Here is a 27715-nt window from a genome sequence, read left to right on the forward strand (position 1 = left end):
ATAGAATATAGACATAACAAATAGCCAAAATAAAAAGGGAAAAATAAAATAAATTAACTAGGTATTAAATTAATGGATTAGAAATTATAATCCTAATCAGTGACTAAAGAACACATTTTTTTTGAGGAATTATGATCCATTTTTGGTATTGATTTTCTATTCAAACATTATTGGGTTGATGTTAAATAAAATAAGTTAATAAAATAAAGTAAAAGGTGCTAAAATTATTAAATAGTGCATCTAAAATAAAATACCTGTACACAAAAAAACCCGTTTCATTTAGTATTTTTATATAATACTATGCAGTATTATTTGATTTTAACAATACATATATTTAGGACTATGAGCCAGAATGTATTTTGTATACAAAATAAAACTTTGTGTAATAAAAAAATGATGCGTTGCTTTTTTGTACAAGAAAATAATAATTAGAAGTACGACCTAAAAAGTATTTTTTGAATACAAAATAAAACAAGTGAAGCGATGTGCTTACGTATATAAATGATTATGTTGCTTATTTTATTTCGTTTTTATTTATGACAAACCTTTTCAGTGGAAATTAATATCCACCGGGTTATTTTCTAGGGAAAATGGCGATACTTTAAGGGTCAGTGTGTATTATTATATTATTTATAATATTAATTCAGATTTCTCGGCCTAGGGAGATTTTTTTAAATGTACGTTAATATGATAGTTAATGTCTATTTGCATATTTGTTTTAATCACCGTCTTTTTTGTTTGTTTTTTACCCTTAGAAGACGCTAAATATTACACACTGTCCCTTTACTTTTTTAATGCATCCTTTGGCTCCACTTCAATAAATGATCGAACAAAAATATCAAAAGTTCAAATACTTTGTTTGAAAAAAAATAATCGGGGAATATTATATTTTAAAATGGAAATTGACAGTTAATGTGAGTACTTTATTTTGAAATCAGTGACACAATTAACATGAAAACCATTTTTTAGTGGAAATGAATCCGCTAAACGCAATCGTACCGAAAGGAAATTTTGTAAAATGTCGTTGGCTCTATTTGAATTAAATTCTACATTTAAAGAACGTTTTTAATTGAATTAATCGCCATTTTGGCACGAGTGAAGGTCGTGACGTCATCAGAATGTGAAATTGTATAAAACATTTATTGTAGATACATAAAATTTCCGTTGTCATGACATCTCTGCTTGAATTTCGGGCCTTCTGGCGGCGCTGCGGAGCACAAGGAAAACAAAAATAAATCGAAAAACAATTTCGATTTTCGAGGCAATTTTCTTAGAATTGAATTTCACACATTATTTTATTTTATTTTCGTAGGAAACGAAATTCAATTAATCGACTTTGTATGCCTTTTTTGACAAATTAGCAGGTGTTTTTTTCCGTGTGCAAGACGCTTCCATTTTCTTTTTTTTCTTTAAAAAAATAAATATAAAAAAGGCAAAAAAAATTTGAAATTGGCACAAAAAGAAGACTTCTGTAAAAATAAGGCCTCACAAGCATGCATCGAAAATATTCACACGAGAAACAATTATAACCAAACTGTTTTGTTAAGCGGGCAAATGAAAACGAGCCCGTTTTTGTTTATAATACAAGGAAAAAAAACAACAATTAAAAAGGATAAATGCTTTACTTCCTCCACGCCCCCCAAAAATCTCCCCATCCAAGTTTCCCCTTTTATTTTAAAATACACTACAGAAATGACAAGACTATACAATGGAACTCTACGTTGGCATGGTGACGCAGTGAGAGGGCGTGGTCGAAAGACGTCACCCGGAACCGTTCAGCGAGACCTTCCGGGGTTTCTGCGTGAAAGGGCGGCCTGGGGTCCCGATGACGTCACTCGGGATGGGCGGGGCCACCACTGGATTTCTGCTTTTGTCGCTGGCGGAGTCGTTGTCGGGTAGGGAGCGGGAGGCGGGGCCGTTCTTAGAGGCGGGGCTTTCCTGGGACACGTGACCCGCCTTCAGCTTCTTGCAGCTTGGCCTGACCCTGTACTGGAGCGGGAGGGGGCCCGTCTGCGCATGTGCAAAACAGTCGAGAAGAATGACGTCAGAGTTGCCATTTCGTTTACGTTGTTTTATAGTTATTAAACGCAATTTGCACTATATCGTGAAACTTCTTGCCCGTAATGAAAAATAGTAACCATAAATAGTGTAGAGCAAAGCTGGGCAAACTACAGCCTCGCGGGCCACATGCAGACAGGAACGCTTTTTAATCTGGGGTTGGATGAAAATGGTTAAAGCATAATGAGACCATATATACAATCGTAAATAAATACTACTAATAAAAAGAAATGTATGTTTTGGGCTGCAACTTTGTACCCATTGTCCCTTCTACAAAAATACTACAGCAGAAATAATACAAAAATATTATAGAACCACTACAAAATTAAATATTTAGTTCTTAAAACAGGGGCAGATCATTTTGCTCTCATTTTGAAAAAAGAAATACTACACAGATGACAAAAATACTACTTAAGTAATAGTATTATATAATAAAGAAATTCTACTACAAAAATACATCTGCACCAGGTATGAGCGGGCCAAATGGCGTTGTCCAAAACAAAGTCGGATAAAACATTCCACTGTTCCACTTAAAAGATGAGTTATGAAATTAAAGAAAACAGTTTTAGAATTAGTAAGTGATAAATAAAATCAATGATTCAGCAAATAAGTTCATTTTCTACACTAAAAGAGATCTAAGAATATTAAAATATAAGCATTAAAAATAGAATGGATCGATTTTACTTAAAATAAAATTCATACTAAGGCGTAAACTACAAACTATTATTCCTGTGGTCAGAAATGACCCACAGGCCACACGTTTGAGACTGAATGCTGATCTACAGTCAATACTACAGGAAAAACTACAAAATTAATACTACAGAAATATTGCAAAAACACTACTAAATACAACCCCAGTAACAACAAAATCGAATATCAAATTTTGTTCTTAAAAAAGTGACCTACTAATATAGTATTATTCAAATTTCATTAGCAAATATAAAAAAAAAATCTAAAATGCTTACGCGTGTTTATCAAGTCCTAAATAAGAGAAATTGGATATGTCTCCAGGACCAGCCCCCTGGTCAAATTTTCCAACCTAATGCGGCCCGCGATTCAAAGTTTGCCCACCCCTGCTGTGATTATATCAACATAGAAATAGTTTGTATAATTAAAAAGTATACTGTAATTTATACTGGAATTTAGTATATTATTCAAACCGATTTTTTTAAGCACTAGCCACTATTTCTATACAGGAAAACAAAAACACATTTCAATGCTTTTTTGAAATGACCTAAATGTTTATTATTACAAAGGACAGCACGTATTAGGGCACTAGGTGTCGCTGTATTGTGTTTTGCAATGGGGTACGAAGAATAGAAGAATCCAAACTATAGTGACCAAAACGCATCAATTTGTGTATTTTTCTTGGCCAGCCTTTTTCAGGTTTTCGGGTTACCCCTAGCAGCAAGATGGCAGAAAATGATGTCAGCTCAGGAGTATTTAAATTTAATATCAGTATTTGAGAAACAAGCATTTTTAGATGATAGCTAATGTATTGATAGCATTTGTGTGTGTGTGTGTGTAAGTATATTTAAATCAATATTAACAAATTAATTATTTCTTTTACCACAAAACGGCGCTAAATCATACACTGTCCCTTCAAGAACATAATTCAAAATAAATAAAAAGGACCAAAACTTTTTCAACAAAAGTCCCCTCCAAAATAAAATTTGGACCAATCCTTAACCAAGTGTTAGTATTTGTTAATAGGTTTATTCGTTAAAAGTACAATAAATATACATTATCAAATATACATGCACTTAATGATTATTTTTTAAATAAAATAAAATGTATATCTCTCTCTCATGTACTCATTTATAAACGAAAAATGATTCCTCGTTTTTTTTTTGAGTCCTTGTTTCAAGTCATGTTTATTTATATAGCCCTAAATCACAAGGAGTCTATTTTTTAGGACACAAAAAATGAGAATATATATAAAACAATTTGGAAATTGTTTTACGATTGTTGAGGGTTTCATTTATATTCTGGCTATTGATTGGTTTTAAATAGCGCAGATTAATTCAATAATAATAATAATTGTAACAATAATATTAATAGTAATAACAATAACAGTACTAATAAAAAAACAAATATTAACCCAAAATGTGTGTTTCTTTTTGTGATTTTTCATTCAACCGAAACATTACCGAATAGAGTTTTACCAAAATGATTTCAGCACGGAATAATTGGTTAAATCAACAAAGCACACGAAATTAGGGGGTTCTTTAAATAGTCATTTGACATGACTGGATACAAACATTTTATTCAATTAACCCAATGTAATCGCTTTAAAAATTGGATTTAATAAATAAAGCAGCCCAATTTTGGAGCTGGTTCGTTTGATGAAACTATTATATAATATGTGAATTTCCCTGCGGGGATGAATAAAGTATCTATCTATCTATCTGTTAAAATGACTTGCATTAAATAAGGTAACACCAAACTTTTTATGAAAACGAATGTGTGTCTTGTTGAGCTCCTGACAATTCAACCCCATTTTTGGGTTACTTATTATACTTGTGTGTTTAATTATATTTAATTAAATGAATGGTGACAATTTGCTTAATTAAACCTAAAGGATACACAAAAGAACCAATTGATAATCCACTGAGCAACACGTTTTTAAGCCTTTTTTCCTGGGCTGGGGGACATTGGGCTTCATTAAAGCAGTCGAATCATTGACTAAAGTAACAGTTTTGAGTTTTTAACGAATCATTTTAGCGCTCAAATTAGAGAAAAAAATAAATCAAGACTTTTTTTTGCAGATTATTCATTTGACCAGAATTTGGAACTAATCAAATAAATGCAAACAATTCTTTGGATCACAATATTTGTGGTTTAAAAGATAACCAACTGAATTCCGGGGTGAGAGGCAGCTTAAGGAAATTGGGTCAAAATGAATCCGTATGAGACCTTTTTTGTGGGTTCTATATTTTAGCAGGCTTTTGAATTAAATAGAATCAAATAAATATAACTACACGAAAATAAAATTAATTACCTAAAATTACCCAAACAAATTAGATTGATAACCCACAAAAAAAGACATTATTGTGGCTTATTCGTTTGGCACAACTAAAGAAAGTAAAAGCAAATAAATGCATGTACAGTATTTGTATTTGATATAATTGACCGTCAAGATTTCAATGGCTCGAGATATAACTGAAACAATTAAAAAGATTAAATTAAACTATTTCTGAAATTTGGATGAATCTCCACTTTATCCTAATTCGAGATAAGTTTTAAGTTGTTGTTGTTTTCATTAAAAAAGCAGAATTTGATGTGTGCTTTTTTTAAGTTCCCATTAACGTGTAACCTAAATATGAGTCAATAACCTTTTTGACCCTTTTGAGTTAATTTTTTAAGTAAAATTTGAAATATTTGTTTGTTTCCACCTCTTTTCTTAACCCTTCTTCAAGTGAGTAAGCCACATGTATCCCCCAAAATGGGCCAGTCCCCTTCTTAACCCAATTTAAGTTATTTCGAATTGTTTAAAGCAAGTCAAACGTGTGTGCTTTCATTTCTTGTCCTCACCCTTCTCCAAGTGTAAATGTATGCTATGTCCATTAACGTGTAGTAATCTTTCAGAGGTTCGTCTTCATACATGACTTCAACCTAAAAAAAGAGGAGAAAAAGTTAAAGTCGTTTGAGTTGTTAAATACATCGGAATACAATTCGAGGGAAGACCTGGTATGTGTTTGGGATGTCCATTTTGCTGCGCAGGAACTTCCTGAGATGCATGATGGTCATCGCAGCTGGACACTGCAGGTACCTTTTATTCGCCATCTGCGACACAATTAAAGGTGAGTCTATCTGAGGATCAAAATCGAAGGTCCCGGTCTCTAGAATTAGGTGCAAACCTGATCTTTGCTTGAATTCTTGTCTTCGAGTCCTGCAGTCAGTCTGCGGAAAATCGAAAAAAAAAGCATGCATTTACGATCAATTATTTGCTGGAGTCACAACGTGTAACCACTGTTTACCTGGCGCTCAGGTCAAAGAACTCAATAGAGAGGCTGATGATTTCATCATCAGTGATTATTCTCTTGTCCTCATCTGCCACCTCTCCTCGGTCTTCGTTGGAGCCATTGGAGGCTAAGTATAGAATAAAAATAAAAACATCGGGGTTTTTTTTAGTTAAAGTTATCCTTTTTTAATTTATGGAGTGTTTACACTGTATAGGAGGACAGTAAAAACGTAGTTTTTTCAAGATTATCTTTATTGTCATTAACATAAAACGCCGATAAAATTATCTTTGCAACCCTGGTGTAGAGTGTTTCTAAAAGAACTTCGAAACAGTATTCAAAAAAGTATGCAATCAAAGGAAAATACAATGTACATCAATTCTGTGTTGTTTATGTTCTTTTTCAAACACAATATTGAGTGCTCACCTTCGACAGGATGGTCAGCATAAAAGTCTCTTCTCCTTTTCATCTCATCTGTCCAAAGAAATAACAGTATATCTAAATTGGTTCTCAAAAGAAAATATTTAACGTTAGGAAACATACGTTTTCATAGTTATTTTCTCAAATTCAATTTTGCAGATTAATTTGTATATTGGTTTTCCGATTTCAAAAACATAAAAAAAAATATTACACTGAATGTCCTTTCGGAAAATGAAGTACATAAATTGTTACCCTCGTTTTAAATATTTCATATGGTCATTTTGTCGGATTAATTCAACATCGTTAGTTTTTTTTGCATGTGGCTTTCCTTGGAATATTTGCAAGATAAATTGGACAAAAAAGGGAAATTAAAAAAGAAAATCCTACATTGTATGTAATAAGTTATGCTCGTTTTAAATATATTTTGACTTTCACAATTATAAAGTTTAAGAAAAAAAATACTTCAAATAATTATACCCCATCACATAACCAAAAAAAAACACTAAATATTAAAGATAAATAAAAATAGAACTAGACATATTTGGCAAAAATAAAATAGTTTAGTTAAAATCAAAATGTGCAAAATTATCCTCCACATTTTCAGTCTAAACATAAAATTAATGTTTACTACATATTAAAACATAATACAAATGATCTCACTGTAGACTTTTGTTAACAACTTTAAACAATATATTTATAAACACCATTAAATAAATGCTTCTCAATGTTTTTCGCGTGTTGTCTTCGTTTTGAATTTCAAACCCCATTTAAGAAGCATACCACGTATACAGTTTTTTCCACTTTGGTTGAAGAAAAAAATAACTATGCCCTATTAGGTGATTTCATTACAATATTAAAAAGGGTAAATAAAATAATCCAATAGAACTGGAGACATTTTAGCAAACGTAACATATTTTAAAAAAATATTAAAATGTGCAAAATGAGCCTCAATATTAGGCGTAAACATACAATTAATGTTTACTACATATTATAATATAATCCTGATAATAATAATAATAATAATGATAATAATAATGTTCTCCTTGTGGGTCCAGATCGAACGTTGATTGTAACCCTTCATTTTAGTGAAGTAGTCATATTTTCCTAATTAAAACACTATTAAATAGTTTGGAATATTTTAATCAATGATGGCTTCGTATTGAATTTTTAAACCCATTTGAGAAGCATGCTGAGGAAAATTTGGCAACCAAAGCTATTTAGTGTCATTTATATGAACGTGGCAAAACATTGTGTGCAACGAGATTAGACACGGCACTCCAGGGTAAACCCGTAATGAGGACTTTGGAGAAAAAATACAGAAACTGCCTTAAATGTTATCATAAAAGTGCAAGGAAAATGGTGCATTCTAACTAGTGCAATCCCTTTTCGTGATAACCAGTTTTCGTATTCCCTTTTTCCTAAATAAAAACAGTATTAAATGATTTAAAATATATTTGATACGGTGGCTTCGTTTAATCATTTTAAAAGTAAATATGGCAACCATGAAACACGTGCATTTAAACGCACGTACAAACTGTAAAAGTTCTTACTTTTAAACAGGCCCGGGACCAGTTTGTACACTATGTCCTGCAGCGTTTTGTCAGACCTGCAGGCAGAAAAAGAAAGGGACTCGGTACAAATTTCAAACCACCCCGCAGACTTTATGCATTTCCCTTTTAACGCACCTGATATTTAGCAGTGGCTTGGTTTTGTGCACTTGCACGTCACAGATCGGGCAATATTTGCTGGTTTCCAGGTAACGGACGATGCACATTTTGCAGACTGCAAAACCACAACATTTGGAATGAAAAATCAAAAAAATATCACATAAAAGGGGATACGGGCACCGCCTTACATGAATGCAGACATTCGATGATAGTTGTGGCGTCGATGAAGTAACCCCCGCATAGGACACACCTGAGATGCGGGTTGAGCTCCGTAATCTTTATCCTCGTCGTCCGATGCATGATGAGAAAAATGGTGGCTGAAAACCGACGCACACAGAAAAAAAATAATGATCGACAGCCAGGGCACCATTTGGAAGAAAACAGTGTTTGCTTAACTTGTGTTAAAGCAACATAATCTTTTATGCTAATTTGATCATAAACGTCATAAATCTTCTTTACAAAAGCTTTTGGGACGTCCCCCATCGAGTTAAATATTTCGGAAAGGTTACGATAGGTCAGTAGGAGAACGCATGCGACACGCAAAAAAATACGTATTTTGTATCTAGTTTATGAACTTTGTTATCCAAAATAATTAACTCAACGCGTCAGCGAGTAGCTGTGCGTTTCCGTGCTGACCACAATCGTCAATTAAACCCGATTCCCATGCATGGAGAAAATCACCAACGACAAAATAAATATATTTCAAAAAATATATGAAGAAATAGTAGCGCGTATGTAAAAGAAGAGGACGAAAACCCAGATACGCGTCTGCGATATTGTGTCGGGGGGAGGAATGTGTTTAAATTAGATCTCAATTAAATCGTGCATTTTTTTCCCTAAGTGTTTATTCTCACCAAATTTTAGTAAAAGAGAAAAGTAAAAATAATTTAATCACTTTTGAAATTAAAAAAAAAAAACAATTGAGGCGGACGTGGACTTATCTTTGGCGCATACTCTCAAATTATGTTTCTACGGTGTCCCCACCAATATCAAGCAATAATTGCTTTGTCCCCACCAAATTATGTGATTGGCTATAAAAACAAATCCCCAAGTCTCAATCGAAGATCGAGGAATCATCGTTTTCCCCGCCAATATTACGCAATCACTTAGAAAATGCGCAATGCCCCACCAATGGCAACACTAAAACTACAGCTTTGGGTTATTGTATGCATGTATGGAAATTCGACGTTTACAACTATAGTTAACCTTGTTGTTATTTTTACTATTATCATATCTTAACAGTCATTGCTATTGTTGTTATAATTGGTGACACAATGATTTTTAGTGCGTCTAGCATTATCCCGTTAATAGATGGGTACTACGATGATTAGTGTGTAGAATATGTGACTATTGTTATTAGAATTATTGATATCTGACCTATATAATTTGTATATCTGAGATTTTGTTATATTTAGACACAAAAGAGGAGCTATCTGTAAAATGTAATCAAAAGGGAAGATGAAGGGTTAGGGAAAATAAGCGTCTGCTTCTTACTACCCCTTTTCGAACATGTTATGTTAACATCATTTTTGTTTTTGAGTCATTGTTTTTGGCCTGTTTTTATTTTATAATGTTCCAAATAAAGTTTTCATTCATTCATTCAAGATGAAATGTTACGCGTGGAAAATTGGAGTGAGAGCAAAGAATAAATACGTAGAATTTGCAGTTTTCCCCCTTTCAAAAGAACTCAAATCTGCAGGGGGGACAAAAATGCACCACGGATAAAAGGACAATAATTTATAATTGGCTGTCAAATTCTGGACAGAAAATGCAAAGTGAGAACATTACTAATTGCAACACACGCATTTAATCAGAAATCGTGAAAACGCAATTTTCTGATTATTTTGCCAGCTTGGCAACTCACACAACTTATCCTATTTCAAGATTCATTTCAATCAAAAATAGATCGATATTAAACACTGCACGGTTTACACAAACCATAGCTAACAAAGGCATTCGTTTCCAAGCAAGAATTGCAAACACTTCCATGGATTTTAAGTTAAAAGGACAAATACTATGTCACATAAGGACATATGGGGACCACGTCGCGAGCACAACCTCCCAAATTTCATTTTTCTATAACATAAAAGTAATCTCCGAGTAAACCCTTTAGGTTATTAACCCATCTGTCGCCTTTCACCACAAACCCGCATACAACGCACACAAAAATCATATTCCACACAGTTGTCTTGTTAGAAAGGTCTTAAAAGCCTGCACAAGCATACAAAAAAAATGCAGCACGGCGTGTGGCCGCATTCCACGCTGCATATGACAACAATAAACATTAGCTGTCAAAGATGAAAACTCAACTTGCATTTAACGGCACCAAATGAGCCGCGAACTACCAATTTCTGATCATTTTGGCAGCTTTGCAACACACCCAGTCTTTTATGATGGATTTTAATAAAACGATAAAATAAACACTGCACAGTGTCCACCAGACCAACGCAATCAAAGGCAATCGATTCTGAACCATCTCTAAAGCTGAAACGCTCGAACACTTTCATGCAATTTAACTTTAAAGAATAACGTCAAACAAGGACACACGGGCGACCATGCCGTGAGCAGATACTTCGAAACTTTATAATTCCATAAAATGATGAAATTTGGAACAAATGCGACCTGTTGGAGTCTCAGCCGAGACAACAAATACGGGCAAAAACACACACACTAAACAATACCGTCCCACGCATTTCTCTCGTTAAAATATATATATAAAAAACTGCAAACACAAATAAAATGCACCACGAAGTTTTAACAGTACATCACACTCTCATAAAAATCATTTGCTGCCAAGATGAAAAGAGAATATTTAAAATTGCGTTTAACAGCATACCACGCGATTTGGATGATTTTGGCATCTTTTCCACACTCAAATTGTATTTTATAAAATTGCAAAATGTCAAGATTCCTTCCAATCACCGGATTGGAATAAACACTGCACATTGTCAACCAAAACAACACTAACAATCGGTTTTGCGTATACGAGTGCAAACACTTACATGCAATTTCAGTCAAAAAGTCGAAGAATCCGTCAAAAAAAGACACACAGAAGCCCACACTTCATAATTCAATAAAATGAGGATTCCAGCAGCAATCCCAGCCCGGATGAAAGCCACGGAACGTGTTAGTCGTCAGCAGAGTCCACAAACCCCAAAATCCACGCACAAAAATCAATTTTCACGCAGTTTTCCCTCATAAAAGGCTGCACAAACAAAAATTGCGTGTGAAAGCACTCCACGCTCAAATCGAGTGACAATAAAGTTGTCAATTCGTGGACGCATAATGAAAAGGGAGAACATTTCTAATTGCGGCACACGCGTGGAATCGGAGCTACTGCAATTTTCTGATTTTTTGGGGGGGTCAGCTTTGCAACACACACAATCAGAATTATAAGAACTGTTTTCAATCAAATGATAAAATTAAACACTACCTGGTGTCGACCAAACCGACGCAAACAAAGCCAATCGCTTCCGAACCCTCGAAATCTCAACCGCATGAACACTTCCACGCAATTTAAGTTAACAAGTCAAATATTAAACCAGATAAAAACACACAGGCGCCCACGTCGTGAGCACAACCGTCCAAACGTCACAGTTCTATAAAATGAGGAAAATCAGAGCAAACCCTTTCGGTTGAAAGTGTCGGTCGTGCCGACAACTCAGAGACTGACGTCTTCTACGGATTATAAAAAAAAACCCACAGAATCCCTATTGACGCAGTTTTTTTCGTTGGAAAGATCGTAAAATGATGCAACAACAAGAAAAAAAAATGCAGCACGACGTGTGACAGCACTTCTTAAATAGAACGACAATAAACATTAACTGTCAAGTCCTGGAGATGAAATGAGAAGTGAGACACGCGCGCTGAATCAGCGATACAGGATTTAAGTTTTATGAATATTTTGCAACACACACAATCTTTTATAAAATGTCAGAGTTCATTTCAATGAATAAATAGAAATGAAAGACTGCACGATGTCAACTAAACCAACGCTAACAAAGGCAATCGGTCTAGCGCACGAGTGTGAACATTTCCATGCATTTCAAGTTAAAAAGTCAAAGAACACGACAATCAAAGACACACGGGTCACCACGTCGTGATCATAACCTTCCAAACTTCACAATTCTATAAAATGAGGAAAATCAGAGCAAACACGCCCGGTTGCAAACCTTCGAACGTGTCGGTCGTGCTATTATCCCGGGAGAGTGAAGGATTTTATACATTTGACTATAAAGGATTTTATACGATTGAATACAATTTACATTTATTGAGTAGTTATTTACTGACTGTGCCTTTATTCAATGAGCAGTGAAAGTTCAGGGCAGGCACGAGTGGTGGAAGATGTATAAAATCCTTCACGAGTCGACCACAAACCCGAACAAAAACACGCAAAACAATCCCCAAACCACGCGAATGCAACGCCCGCTCCAGATCCCTTGCGTGTATACGTCTTTCCACGGCTTTCAACCCGAATCGGGAACCGTTTTCCACGGTAAAGCCAAGTAGAAAGTGCGCAGACACATTTCGCTCCACGTCGGTTGCGAAGCCTCAACATCCGCCGCTGGATCGGCGAAGAGGGTGATGGGGGCGGGGTGGGGGTGGATGAAAGACCCTCACTCATTAAAAGAAAAAAACACACACGACGGAACCGTAAAGGGTTCCGTTTGGGAGCAGCGTACCTGCGGTGCCGGCTTCGTCCGCGTTCGTCTGCGAGACAATGAAAGTTGCGAAGGCGAATCAGCAGCGGAGCCCAGCCGCCATCTTGAAGCAGGCAACAGACGCTGTCAGCGGCCGAGGCGAACGCATATCACGCGGGGGAGGCAAGTAAGCCAACGCCGCCCTCCGCGGGGCCCCCCGCGTACTTTGTTCCGGCGACGCGGTTCCAAATAGTCCGGTGTCGGTTGGGTTCCGTCGGCACTTGTCCGCGGTAAGTTTGCCTCCAAAATAGCCCGCTTTTGGCTTCGCTTTTGGCCCCTCGCCCGCCTCCTCCGGAGTGGAAAGCAGCCGCTGTAGTGGGCGCGCGTTCTCCTGTGCGGGTGCGCGCGCTCCCGTGAAAACTGAAACCTTTCCCAAAATGCTTTGCGCTGAGACCGCCCCCCTCCTCTTAAGTCACGTGACTGAGAGTTTAAGGGCGCGTTGGAATTACTGTCGGCTGCTCTTATTTGTAAAACCCTCAAAATAAAAGTACGAATTCCCGATAAAGTACATTTTGAATAAAGTGTAAATATGAAAAATTTAAATGTCTGAGCACCTTTAGAACACCACCCGTATTTTTGGGTTGGAATTTGCGTTTTATGGCAGGATCTTTCGCAAATATGCAGTGTCCCTTTAAGGTTGAATGAATGAATGAAAACTTTATTCGAAAATCAAAATAAAAACAGAACAAGGTTAGCATAAAGGGCTATGCTACATACTTCAAAAAATACATTATACTCAATTGGCAGGCATTTTGTAGTTTTTAAAGTATTTTTTTCTTGTTCAAACATAGTTTTTTGGGAAAAAAAATCCTAAATCTGGCATTGAGATGTAATACAAATTTTGTCACCTTTTTTTGGGTAGTCTTACTCTTTGGGTTTTCCATTCTGGCTTGGGAGAGTAGAATGTCTTTCTGGCAAAGCTGCTGAGTCAGAAAAATAAAAAATGCCAGGTCGGTTTTATTTGGTCGTTTTCACATCAGGGGTAACCTACTGACTGCCTTTAAAATATGGTGTTGATATTCAATGTCATTCTGGGAGAGTGGAATGTCATTCTGGGAAAGCTACTGAGTCAGCAAAATCAAAAAAGGCCTAGTCAGCTTCAATTGGTCGTTTTCACATAGGGGTAACCTACCTGACTGCCTTAAAAATATGGTGTTGATGTTTAATGTCATTCTGGGAAAGCTATTGAGTCAGCAAAATAAAATAAAAAAGCCTAGTCAGCTTTATTTGGTCGTTTTCACATCCGTGGTAACCTACCTGACTGCCTTTAGAATATGGTTTTGGTATTCAATGTCATTTTGGGAGAGTGGAATGTCATTCTGGGAAAGAATGTTGAGTCAACAGACCAAATATTCTAAATCAGATTTATTCAGACATTTTTCACATCTAGTGTAACCTACCTGACTGCCTGAAAAAGGCGGTGGTCATGTCTCAACTCATTCCCCCTTTTCTTGAGTGGACAGACAAATATACTGAATCACAAACAAAAACATTAGCACCACTCTCAAAGAATTTAAAGGCTTTCTCACTTATTGTCGACTGAAAATGACATCACAAATCACTCAATCAATTTGAGCATGTAAACATTCTGAATATTAGATTTTGGGAGTAGAATAAGAATATTTAGTTGTTGTTTTTTTGCAGTGTTAACTGGCGGTAAATTAATTAATTTCTTATGCTTTTTACAAATAAAATTAGCATTAAACAATCAAACCAAAAAGTTAATTTTTAAGTAAACAGAAAGCTGCAGAAATTACCATTTTGTTGAGAAGATAAATGGCAAAAACACACAAAAAAACTGACAAAATGAAAGAAAAAAAAGAAAAAGAAATATATTGAGAAAATTAAAAAAAAAAAGAAAAGAAGAAAAGGGACAGTAAAAAGAGGAAAATGTCCACAAGAAAAAAAAAGGACAAAAACAAAGAGAAAAAGACGGGAAAGGGAGGGGAAAAAAAGGAGAAAAAAGGGGGGGAATATCATAGTTCATGTATATTTTCTCAGTTTTTAAATACATTGTCTAAATGAATAGATTTGTACCACCAGAAGGCGCTTCATAACACACTCTGATCCTTTGAACTTTCAAGTGAAGGCAGGGGCCTCAAACTTTCATCCCGTGAGCCACGATAGGCCCCGGGCGGCGCGTTTAAGACCCTAACATTCGCTAGTTTCGTCTGCTCCTGAACGCAACACAATTAAAGATCTCGACGTTAAAACAAATATTAATGGACCGAAAACACAACAGAATCGGATTCCTCCACAAATGTCTACAAAATAACTTTTATTTTTTTTTAACTTCTTTCATCGTGATTACAACTGACTGGCTTTTTCCGCACTCTTCGCCGCGTCCTTCAATTTCCCCAGCATGTCCTAAAAAGGAATAAAGCACACGGAAAGTATCACAGGTGATCAGAACACCGCTTGTATTGCATTGTAAATAGAAAAACAACCAGGAAATGAGCATTGGGGGTAAGCGAAACGTGGAATTTTGATATCGATCTGATCCAAGGAAATACAGGGTAGTATCGAGCACAACTTATCTGATACCGATGTTTTATATCTCGTAAATGTCATCTTTAAAAAAAAAAAAAAATTCCTTAGTTGTACTTTTTTACCGCTTTATACAAATTATCATCATATTTTTAACATTTTCATTTGGCGGGCCGTGAGAATTAGACTGATGGGCCTAATGAGGCCCACGGGCCGTAGTTTTCCCACCCTTGGCATAAAGTATCGCAAAAGTATACCGATTGTTTCTATATTTTTACATAAATATCTATATTTATATGTGTATTTTATATACATCACAATGATGAGTTAATTCTACATGCAATTGAATGATATTCATAATTATGTATATATTTTTAATTGTATTTGTACTTTTCACATTTATGAAGTATTCAGTCATACGAATATACAGTAGGTTGTGTACAATCTCAAAACCCGTACGTTGAAATACCCACAAACCTTGATTTCTAGTAAATGCAGTATGGTATCAGTCAATACCAATCTGAATCATAAATCATTGAATAGTTCAGTCCATTTGTCTTGCCTTGAGTAGTTCATATTTACGATAAACGCATCCTATAGGCTAAAAGTTTCTTTGTTACAAACTACAATACAGACTTTAACAACTTCATATACAAATATTTGTATACCGACTTTTTCAGAACAAAAGTCAAGGGAGTCAAACCTAAGGAAGCAACGTTGTAACGAAAGTACTAATACGACAATAGCAAGATGGCGACTAAAACGTTGCAAAATACTTTGAAATGAAGTCAGGAGAAGCAAATGGTGTAAAAAAAAAACTAAAAAAACGATGATTGGAACCTGTAACACTAGAACAGATAAAATACTTCGACTAAACAAAAGATTCAGAGTAAAAACGGCAATATAACGGAGATTTAACTACTATATAACACAGACAACAAACACACAGGCTTAATTGATCAACTAGTGTTGTGATAAGAGCTAATGTATCAATTTCCAGCTGAACATGCTTCCCTAACACAAGTTACCTAAACTTTGTACGCTATCTCTTAATCAGACACACACTTTTCTACCATTTTTAAAACTCAAAATATTATCAGCAGTCTTGTTGGGACTCGGGAGTTAGCAGAGCTGCTACCGTTTGCTCAGCTCTAACGTTATTCTTCCTGCTTCAATGGCTCCGCCCCAGGTGGCTCATCCAATCAGGAGGCGCGAGGTGGCTAGCATCCGAGACAGTGGGAAGGAAGGGAGGGAGAGATTCTTGGCTGTATCTGAGCCTGAATAATCGTCCAGTCAAATACATAAAAGTTCCGATCCAGATTTCGGCCAAATTCTCAAATATCAGTGGCAATAATCAACACGCCCGATAATCAGCGGTGTTTCCCGCATGATCAATCATTGCCAAAATTTGATTTAAAAAAAATAAAAAGTACATTGTACGTGAATAAAGACGTTATTTGTAATCTAACGACCCAACAAAAATATATTATATTGATAGTAAAAAAAATGGAAAGACATTATCGATCCCCAGCCAATAGTATAGATAGGATCCAAGTACTCGCCCAGTATCTATGATATCGATATTTGGATTGCCATGTTTTTCTCGTTTACCTGCAACTGTTCCATACTGCAGGTAAAGTTAACATCTTCAGGACGACCTTTATTCTAGTAAAAAAAAAAAAAAAAAGAGAAATTAAAAAAAAGAGTCATGTTTTGTGTATATTAAGAGAAAAATTCATGAGACATTTGTTTTACCTCCGTGTTGAGGGATATTAGGTAGAAGGGCTGGTTGATCTTATCCACCTGTCCATTCTGACATAGAAACAAAGTAACAGTGTGATAAATATATATATATATTATATATGTATATATACATTATTATTGTTATTTGCCATAATTTCATGAGGTACCTTCACGTGATATTGAAGGCGCCATGACGCGTCGGTAATGTGAGCTGGTTGCCTTCCGATGCTATTTAAAAAATAATAATAATAATAAATAAATAAATAAATAAAACACTCAAAAGATTTCATGACTATAAACTTCGAAAAAAATGGAAAGGAAAAAGAGAAAAAGATTTGAAATATCCTTAAAAGAAAAGGGGGGGAAAGAAAATGAAAGAAAAACGGAAAAAAGAGAAAACGAAAGAAAAGAAAGAAAAAATTAAGGAAAAAGAAAGGGGGACAAGTAAACAAGAAAAAAATGGGTCAAATGAATAAAAGAGAACATAAAAAGGGGAAAAAAAATCAATAGGCAAAGAAAGGCGGAAACACCAAGGAAAAAAGAAAAGAAAAAGAAATAAGAAATTCAGTAAAATGTAAAGACAGAAAAACATTGAAAAAAAATGAAAGGAAATAGAAAGATTGAGGAATAAAATACAAATTAAAAAATGAGAAGGAAAAAAGAAAAGGGAAAAAAAAGAAAAGAAAAGAAAAGGAAGGATGTAATTAAAGAAAAATTACAGACAAAAATGAAGAACAAAAGAAAAAAAAAGATAAAAGGGGATTAAATGAAAAAGGAAGACAAATGAAAAGAAAAAAAAGGAAGGAAAAAAGAAAGAATAAAAATTTGATTGCATTGAGTGTTTTGGAGTGAAAATAATAGTAAGCACGATCCTCATGCTAAAATGTTACTGAAAATTGCCTTTCAAGACGACATTATGTTTTTAATATTGGGTTTCATCAAATAATTTTCCCCCCGAAATGCGACTTATACTCCGGAGCGACTTAAAGTCCAGAAAGTATGGTAGGGCTTCTTACCTTGCTAACAATTGTTGCAACTCCTTTTTGTGTTTCTGTTTCAAAAAAAATAAAAAAATTAGAATGAAATACAATTCTTGTCGACAACATATAGTGTTCTGCTTGTCACCTGATAACAGCAACAGAATATTTCGATTCTTTCCGAACTGAAAGAAAGATCCTCAAGGCAGGAGCTAAAATGAGAAAAAAAACATTCTTAAAGGGACAGTGTGTGTGTTGTTTCGTTTTAAAGAAAAACAATACATGAAGTATTATCACTCTTAAATGGCCATTTTCTAAATATTTTTAGGTTTGCATGAATTGTACACATGAGGGTCACCTAGAGCCAGCTGATGTCACTTATTTTTCCCTTTCCATAGTTGTTCTTTCCATTTTCTTTTTTTTCTTTATTGTTTACCCCTTTCATTTTTTTCTATTTTCCTATATTCTTTTTTTTATTTATCCATTTTACATTTTCTTTTCTTTCTGTTCATTTGTTTTGCCTTTTAATTTTTCCCTTTCCCATTTCTACTCTTTAATTGTTTTCAGGGATTTTTCTTCTTTCTCTTTCTCCCCTTTTTCAATTTTTTACTTTATTTTATCTTCTTCATTTTTATCATTTTTTAATTTTTTTTGTTTCTTTTTTCACCGACCTTTTCCCTATTTTCTCTTATTTTCATACACTCATTATTTCTTTCCTTTTTTCCTTTTTTCTTGCCCTTTTCTTTTTTTCCTTTGTCATTTCTACAATCAATGTTATCCTTCTTTTACTGTTCTTTAAAAAAGAGAACATAAAAGGGGGGAGATAAGTCTTTCCTTTTCTTTTTTTACTTTATTTTTCCTTTTTTCTTTTTTCTCCCATCTTGTCTTGTTTGTACTGTATTTTCTTGTTTGCTTTCTTTATCTCCCTCCTTTTTCCTTCCCCTTTCCTTCCTTTTCATCAAGGGCTGTACAAAAAAGTGAAAAAATGCTGCGTTTTGGTATCCTCAAGTCTCTGTAGTTTGTATTCTTCTTTGTGATTTTTAGCACTATCATACATAGCTACAACAGGGGTCTCCAACGTGGTGACCCCAAAATATTTACCCGAGTAGGACGCAGACAGGTTCTCAAAATGGGTCATGGTGATTTTCCTGGAAATTTGATTTCAAACTGGCCTGTTGTTTTAGTGGTTGACCAAGTCTAATTTTGTACTAATTACAACCCAGTAATAACATAGTAACAACATAGTAATGACATAAGATATTATTTTAGGAATGTGAATCATAATAGTAACCATTTAAGCTAATCAGTAACAAAATGTAGCCCTCAGCTTGAAAAAAACAACACAACAAAGAGACACCTGTTGGTCAAATTAATGCACATGGTCCTGAAAAATGCTGTCTAAATGTATTACTGACCTTATGGTTGAATCATCTGCGTTTTGTTTGATGGCCTCTAGGATGAAAGTGGTGGTCGCAGTGTGAATCAGCTTCAGCAGGACTTTGTCCACCTGATTCAGTTCAGGCTCGTCTGAAATGACAAAACACAGAAAAACCGTGTGAGACCCTCAAACATGGATGATATAACTTTATTTTTGGGGAGAAAGTCAGAACTTTATTTTGAAAAGTATTGATCGCCATTTCTATCGTTTTATTCATTCAAAAATGAATCACTATTGGTATTACGCACACTAATTACCAGGTCTAGTTTGAATACAATAGGGACATCCTCATATTAATTCATTCAGAATTTCATTGGATAACCAATGTGTCAATCATCATTTGAATTGGTCACTATTGGCTAGTCATTCTAAGGTAAAGAAAGTGGGCTATTTTTAGTATTCACCGGCTATTAGGGCTAAACAGACGGCTAACAACAAGGAACTTCCATTGATGCGGAGATGCTTTTTGGCGGATTTTTATTTTCTATCTGTCGGCATTATTGTGTGTTTTAGAGTAAATGTTTTACACAGTTGGATACACTAGACTCTTGCTCCTCCACAGCTACTTTAATGGGTGAGTAGTATTGGATTTTCTCTTGCCTTGCATTCTCCAATACCAATTCCTCCATTTTGTATCTTATGGTAACATCAATGACAAAGGCTAGGCAGCCTTTTAAGCATACCAAGTCCAGTATTTGGAGGGTCTCGTCCGGCAGGGTGACCCTGAACTCTCTTGTAGTCACCCAACCAGCATTTGCCGCTACATTTCCTGACATGTCACGAATCTTGTCGTGCTTAGCAATTCTCATTTCTTTCACGGCGTATTCACAGAATGTGGGAAATGGACTCCAGAAGAGCTCCACATCTCCTTTAGAATGCATCTTTCTTAGTTTGTCCTCTCTTTGCCAACTCCCTCGTGGGAATCACACTAGCCCGGAGCGCTAACCCCAGCAGCCAGTGTCTCGGTTAGAACCAGTGTTCCCTCTAAGCTGCGCGCGTGCGCAATTGCGCACTGCTCGCATATTCTCTGCGCACAAGAAAATCTAGCCTGCTGACGTTGTGTCCTAAATGCGGTATTTTGAAGTCGAGTCAGAGTAGAACGAAGTTGAGTAAAGTTAGTAGAGTTGGTCGAGAACCGGCTTCTTCGGCTCGGCTCACTAAAAGGAACCGGCTCTTTCGGGTCCTAAACGGCTCTTCGGGTTGTTTTTGCTTCTTTAATCCCAACATGACCAAATATTATGTAAAATTATGCACAAAATGACTTAAAAGAAGGGGGGAATAGAACAAAAAAGAAAAAAATACCAAAATGAAAAAGTAGTGAAAAGCTGAGAAAGAAACAAAAAGAAGAGAAAAAAGAAGGAAACATTTAGAAAAAGAAATGTAGGAAAAAAGTAGAGAGAACAAAAAGAAAAAAGTAACAGCTCGGAAAAAGTAAACACAATGAGATTTTTTTAAAGGAATTTAAAAAAAGTAGAAAAAAAACACGGAAAAAAGAAGAAAAAGTTTGTGTTGCATTCAAATAATTTCCAATTGTATCAAGTGAATCTTGTTGCCAACATTGTACTTCCACTAAAAAATGTGATTAAGTACAGTTCTGTATCTTTCAACCGACTAAATAAGCCCCCAAAAATGTTAATATTATGCGACAAAATATATCAGGAAATGAAAAGAAATGGATATCGTGTGAAAGAATTGACGACGTTTGTAGGCCGTACAACCTTTGCAATAATACATGAGTCAATTCATTCAAAAGAGAAAAATAATTTTGCATTGCCGGAAACTCAGCAAAATGTCACTTGATGTCAAGTTTTGGACATGTTTGATAATTAATTATCTTGCCACACTTGGGATTATGGTTGCTCACTATTGTTTCAAGCGTTGCTCACCGACTTTGTGTGAACGCTCAGACCCGTGGAAAATTAGAGGGATCATTGGTTGGAACCCTGCCTTGGTAGGGTCCCAGATCAACAATCTACTGATACTGACACCCTAGGAACAGCCAAGTGCCAAATATGAGTATATCAATGATAATATTATTGTAATGTATAGTTTATACTCAGGTAAAAAACTAAAAGGGAGCTGGATAGCTAGCTAAAAGAGTAAAAGCCATCTAAATAGCGGTTCAAGGTTCGTATGGGTTCTTGTAATCCTTGAAGATTTTGATGCATTGGTTTTTTTTAACATTCCATGTCTCAAAAGCCAGTTTCTGTATCTGGGGATCGAGACCCCTCCCTTGGCCGCTACCCAGCTCTCTGCGCACCCGACCCCTTTGGCCCCTCCTACAGGTTGTGAGCCCATGGAGGGTCCCACCTCGTCCCTTCGGGCTGTGCCCGGCCGAACCCCGTGGGCAAAGGTCCGGCCACCAGGCAATCGCCAGAGGACCCCGCCTCCAGGCCTGGCTCAAGAGGGGGCCAGGCCTGGAACCGGTGTGCCATGGGTGACCCTAACAGGGGCTTAAAGCCCCCGACAACATAGCTCCTAGGATCATTGGGACACACAAACTCCTCCACCACGATAAGGTAGCAGATCAAGGAGGAGCAGCGTCTGCCGTCATTCGGACCCCGTACCGGTCCGTCGTGATGAAGAGGGAGCCGAGCCGAAAGGCAAAGCTCTCGATCTACGTTCCTACCCTCACCTATGGTCATGAACTTTGGGTTATGACCGAAAGAACACCATACCGGATACAAGAGGCCGAAATGAGCTTCCTCCGCAGGGTGTCTGGGTTTACCCTTAGAGATAAGGTGAGAAGCTCAGTCATCCGGGAGGGACTCTGTGTAGAGCCACTGCTCCTCCGCATTGAGAGGAGCCAGTTAAGGTGGCTCAGGCATCTGATAAGGATGCCTCCTGGACGCCTATCTCGGAAGGTGTTCCGGGCATGTCCCACCGGCAGGAGGCCCCGAGGGCGACCCAGGACACGCTGGAGAGACTATGGCCCAATCCCATTCCTCTCACTTGGCCCTGAGAACCCTCCAGTGAGGTCCCTCCATAGGGAAGTGCCCTCGGTGAGTGGAGTGCAAAGTGAAGATGGTTTCCTAAGAAATTGGACGAGACTTATGTCTCTCAGCTGGCTTGGGAACGCCTCGGGATCCCGTCGGATGAGCTGGAGGAGGTGGCTGGGGATAAGGACGTCTGCGCTTCCCGTTTAAGACTGCTGCCCCTGCCACCCGACCTCGGATAAGCGGAAGATAATGGATGGATGGATAGTATTTTTTTAAGAATTTAAATGGCTTGAATCCTGGTTGAAGTGCATGTAAATGCACGCCTGGAAAGGCCGTTTTTGAGGGGGATCTGCCTTATAGTTTGGTGCGCCTTTTGTGCGGAAAATGCAGTGATTGTTTTGGTTTATGGTTACGTTGTTTAGATATTTGACTTGTAGATGGAGAATGTTTGTGACTGAATATGTAAGTACATCAAACCGGTGAATGGAATGGAGACCAGAACTATGCAGCCTCGTTTCAGTCCGAAATTTAGCTGTTTTACAGAAGCACTTTGAGGGCCAATATGGAACCCGGTGTAGACGCAGAGGAATTGATTGACGTGCAGAATGGAAATCAATGGCTATTAGCATGTGAATGCAAACCTTCAGCTCCAGTAAAAAAGGGCTGGGGGGGCTTTGTTTGGGTGAAATGAAGTTATTCGGGCTAGCTTAATGCTAATATCAAAGAACGCACATTTAATATTTGAATTATAGAATTGGAACTTCCGGTGTGTTTGTTTACTATGAGGACAACGCGAATTTCGCCATTGACACAAGGAGGCGAAAGGAAAAAAAGAAAAACGTCTCGTAACTCACCCAGCGGGCTGACGTCCCGACTAGAAGAACGCAAAGAGCGGAAGCAAACGTCCACAAGAGTCGGGAAGACGGAGTCGTCGACGGAAGACGCCTCGCCGAGGGACTGGAGTCCTCTCTGCACGGAATCCGTCAACTCCATTTTGAGAGTGGGCGAGGCTAATGTGATAGGGTTGTGTCGATTGCGAACGGAAGGGTGCAATGAGACGACTCCTGGAAGTGAACGAGAGGAGCCGGTTTTCCTTTTTTTGTCGTGCGATTTGATTTCTTTCTCTTTCTCTCTCTCTTTCTCGCTCTCCCTCCCTATCTTTATCTATTTGTCTTTCTCTCTTTTTTTTCTATTCTCTCTCTTTATTTTCTATTTCTCTCTCTCTCTTACTCTTTCTTTATCCATTTCCCTCTCTCTCTCATATCTCCCCCCCTCTCTCGTTATCTTACTTTCCTCCCTTTCTCTTTCTATATCTTGCTCTCTCTCTTTCACCCTCCCATTGTCTATTTATCTCCCTGTTTTTCCTCCTGTGTTTTTCTTTCTCTCTTTTTTCTATTTCTCTTTCATTTTATCTATTTTCTCTCTCTCTCTCTTTATCTATTTCCCCCACTTTATCTTTTTATCTCCTTATCTTTACTTATTAATTTTTATTTTTCTCTCTTTCTTGATCATCCCTCTCCTCTCTCTTCCTCTCTCTCTTTTACTCTCTCTCCCTCTTTCTTGATCTATTTCTCTCTCCCTCTCTCTCCCACACTCTCTCTCCACCTCTCTTTGTTTTATGTAAAAAAAGATGAAAATTGTTTTGTATCTTCTCTTTTTTGTGTTTTGTAAAAATTCCAATATATGTTGACAGTGTTTTTTAGGGATCAGGTTTTTCCCGATGAGCTTTTATTGCACTGAATAGTCTGTATTTGTTGTTTTGGGTGTTTTTGAGAAATTCTGAGTAGCTTGGCTTAAAAGATGAATAGATTTTGTGCATAGTTTTACATTATTATTGGTATAACACTTATTAAAATGAATGACTTTTTTTTCAATTTTGTCTTTTTTTCTAGTATTTTTCTGACTTTTTCCTCTTTTTCTCTCGTTTTCTTTTGTCTTTTTATTTTTTTCCTTCAGTTTTGACTTTTTTTCCCTCCATTTTTTGGCGCTGTTTTTATTTTTCCCAAGTTTTTTCATTTTCCTGCTTTATTCATTTTTTCTTGCTTTACTTCTTATTTTTTATTTTGTTTCTTTTTTCCAGAACGTTTTTGTTTTTGTCTTTCTTTCTTTATTGTCTTTTTTCTTTTTCTCCTTTTCTTTTTTCTTTTTTGTTTCTTTGTTTTTAATTGGATTTTTCTTCCAAAAAATCCCTTCTCTTTTCTTTATCTATTTTATTTTATTCTTCTTCTGTTTCTATTCTCCCAAGTTTTTAATTTTTATTTTTTAAACTTTTTTTTTGTGATTTCTCTCTTTCCCTTTTTCCTTTTTCTATTTTTGTTGCTTTTTTCTTATTTTTCTCCCTTGTTTTTTACTGTCTTTTATTTCTTTTTTCTATCGTTCCTCCTTTTTTTCTTGCTTTCTCTTTGTGTTCCCCCCTCTTTTTCTTTCGTTTTTCTGTTTTTTTCTTTTCTTTGTTCATCCAAATCCACCCACCCTATTTCGCCCTCGTTAAGTTATTTTGTGCTTAACATTTCATAATAATTATTAATAAATAGGTTAAAGCAACAAAAACTATCTGAAGAGCTGCTGGGGAGCCGTAGGAGCCGGCTCTCTTTAGTGAGTCGAGCCGAAAAAGCCAGTTTGCCAAAAAGAACCGAAATTCCCATCACTACAATATGTACACGTGACAAACCAGCTTAGGAAAAGAGGGAGGAAGGGGAAACTGGGTGGAAATATCACATGTCCAGTATATAAATACAAATCTAATATTACATTTTTTATGTTAAAATTAGAGGGAAAGGGATAATTGTAAAACATTTGATACAAAAAAAGAACAGACAGACTCTACAACGCTAAATTTAAAAATAAACGCCTAGAAGTCCGAATTTACCTGTAGTTGTAGTTTCAAAAAAATGTCATTTAGCTTGAAATTCCGTCACAAAATAGACAAATAACGACCCCCCTCCCTCTTTCTCTCTCTTCTTAACTGATTTTAAGTATAGCTTTTACATCCAAACTGTCCGAGTTTATCAAATGTATCAATCAAATCAAACTTACGAATAAAACACGGAGCAAAATCTAATTTCCAAGATAGCAGCTTTCAATAAGAAAATAATTCGATGATTTGATCACAATTCAAAACATAAAAACACCCATTGTTTGTTTTTATAACTAAATGTGAGTTTTTTAAACACTACAACTAAAAAAGGAATATTTTCCTTTGCGTCAAACGACTTGTAGGTGGGATCTCCAATGACATTTGAACGCAACACATGAGAGTGCAGGTGAATGATCGACAAGACAAGTTAGGTATTAAAGAATAAAGTTATATTTTCAGAGACTGTGAAAGATAAAAGCTTGCAAAATGGTTTGATTCATCCAACAATTTTAGTCGTTTTTATGTCACAATTTCGGGTTGTCTTAAGGCACACGCGATGAATTACGTCACGTAATTATTGGCTGACCTCAAAATGGGAAAAAAAAAAATCCTTTTTCTGAATTAAGGGACATTCCTGCGTTTTACTTATTAATAAAGTGGATTTAAAGAATGTACATTTTATGATAATGCCTCAGTTGTCGGTGCACTAAAGCCAGAAATCCATTCTCCCTGCTCCTTCGATTTGCGTTTTATGAAGCGAAGTGACGTCATCAACTTTTTGCTGATCCAACAAAAACAGACAAACTGCCACTGCAGCATCCTATAAAAACACTTTTTTATTTTTCTCTTTATTGTATTTAAAACGAAAACATGCCACGTGCGCTGTAATGAGGTCATGGGAGCCATTTTTTAATAAACGACATCCTCCAAGTTTTCATATGAACACTTAATCAAACACGATGAGATGTACCTTTTTCCCGATTTTTTTTTTAAATTATTTCAAATTTTCTACGTCATATAACATCATTTTTACGGGATTTTTTAATATTTAAATCCACTGCGACGTATATTAAACAAAACTGAATTAACTGTTAATGGGGAAAGACTTAAGAAAGACGCTGAAAAGGATTGTTTGTGTTGTTTATTTGGTAAATAAATCAAACTTGTTTATAACAATAATGCTTTTTTTTCTTGCTGTGAGTAAATAGGCGCTGCCTTGTGTTTGTAGAATTTTATGATCGACCAATAAGGAGAATTGCGATCGTTTATAAAGGGTTGACAGGTAATATGTCATTCAGAGCTTTGTTAAAATATTTATCGAATGAGAAGTCGTAAATAAGAAAATCTCATCCCTTGGCAAAAAAAATGCGCAATTTCATGGTATTTTTTCTAAAATCATTGTTTTTCCCCTAGCAAACATAAATCAGACTTTAAATATGTAAAATGATCCTTCTCATCGTTAACAAACCGTTCCTCTCATTCTAAGCATTTTTAATAGACGACGGGTGATAAAAGTCCGCCTTTTCTGAATAATAATACGAATTAAATTGCGTATATTTATGTATATTTCTTCAAATGTTCTATTTTTCATAACCCTTTTTATTCAGTGTCTAGTTTTTTTGCTATTTAAATGTAGTTCGTAATTTGTTTTGTCTTTCTTGGTTTTCATTGAATCACGTGACCAAAACAAATCGATAATCAATCAACAAAAGGAAACTGTAAACAAAATTTTGCAGAGAAATAACTGTAGAGTATAATACTATAATATATAAAATCAGTTGTCTGAAACTGAGGCTTTTATGTACCTTACCCCTATATTCCATTTTTTTCCTTGAGGGTTACCCCAAAAAAGAACATTATAAATAAATTAGATTTGAAATTGATCATAGAATCACTAGTTAATGATACCCCAAAAATCTATTGATATTTTCGAGTATATTTATCTAAAATAGCCTCAATTGTATATGATTTTTTTTAATCTTTAATTGTATCTATTAAATTGAAATGTATTTATTGTCATTTATAAAAACGTAGTGAAACATTGCATGTCAAGAGACAGAACAGGATCAGGACCCAAATGCATGACGTTCTCATACGAGCTATTATTTTACGGGAAATGGGGAGTCATGCACGTTAGGCAGCAGTCTGGCGTGAAATGATAGGAAGCCAGAGGCCGACGAGATCGATACCGATTACCCGAGTTGATATTGGACGGATGGGGTCGATACCAAACAGGATGGGACAGGCAGGATTGATATAGAAACACGATATCGAAATTAAACAGGACAAACTAGGGGGGAACGAAAACTGGAGGGAATAATAAACGGGACAAAAAATGACGGGAATAAAACTGGAAACTGATATTAAACAGGACAAAATAAACTGGAACGATACCGGACAGGACATACCAACAGGCAACAGGACCGAGTCAGAACCCACGTCTTGCGGGGCAGAGGTTTGTTGAAGG

General features: G+C 36.0%; 2 protein-coding genes across 4 annotated transcripts; both read right to left on the bottom strand.

Annotated features, from left to right (window-relative positions):
- Window positions 1-1603: 1603 nt before the first annotated feature.
- bmi1a (BMI1 proto-oncogene, polycomb ring finger a) lies at window positions 1604-13190 on the bottom strand. 3 transcript variants are annotated; one of them, XM_088322191.1, is made up of 10 exons: window positions 12790-13190; window positions 8296-8424; window positions 8126-8222; window positions 7991-8046; window positions 6447-6494; window positions 6039-6150; window positions 5919-5961; window positions 5746-5844; window positions 5593-5673; window positions 1604-2010 (listed from the first exon to the last, which is right to left on the bottom strand). In XM_088322191.1, the coding sequence occupies exons 2-10, from the start codon at window positions 8405-8407 to the stop codon at window positions 1762-1764; spliced, it is 897 nt and encodes a 298-aa protein (XP_088178317.1). In that variant the 5' UTR covers window positions 8408-8424; window positions 12790-13190; the 3' UTR covers window positions 1604-1761. The 3 variants fall into 3 exon arrangements, with proteins under 3 accessions (XP_088178317.1, XP_088178318.1, XP_088178319.1); XM_088322192.1 differs by lacking the exon at window positions 12790-13190 and adding an exon at window positions 11541-11703; XM_088322193.1 differs by lacking the exon at window positions 12790-13190 and adding an exon at window positions 11110-11222.
- A 1875-nt stretch (window positions 13191-15065) lies between these two features.
- Window positions 15066-23416, bottom strand: commd3 (COMM domain containing 3). Its single transcript, XM_088322184.1, has 8 exons — window positions 23246-23416; window positions 19430-19541; window positions 18163-18226; window positions 18054-18088; window positions 17205-17265; window positions 17050-17106; window positions 16906-16959; window positions 15066-15174 (listed from the first exon to the last, which is right to left on the bottom strand). The coding sequence occupies exons 1-8, from the start codon at window positions 23382-23384 to the stop codon at window positions 15115-15117; spliced, it is 582 nt and encodes a 193-aa protein (XP_088178310.1). The 5' UTR covers window positions 23385-23416; the 3' UTR covers window positions 15066-15114.
- Window positions 23417-27715: the final 4299 nt, after the last annotated feature.

The sequence above is a fragment of the Urocampus carinirostris genome, chromosome 18 (genome assembly GCF_059441175.1).
Source record: "Urocampus carinirostris isolate Australia breed hairy pipefish chromosome 18, RoL_Ucar_1.0, whole genome shotgun sequence".
In the NCBI taxonomy this organism is placed as follows: Eukaryota; Metazoa; Chordata; class Actinopteri; order Syngnathiformes; family Syngnathidae; genus Urocampus; species Urocampus carinirostris.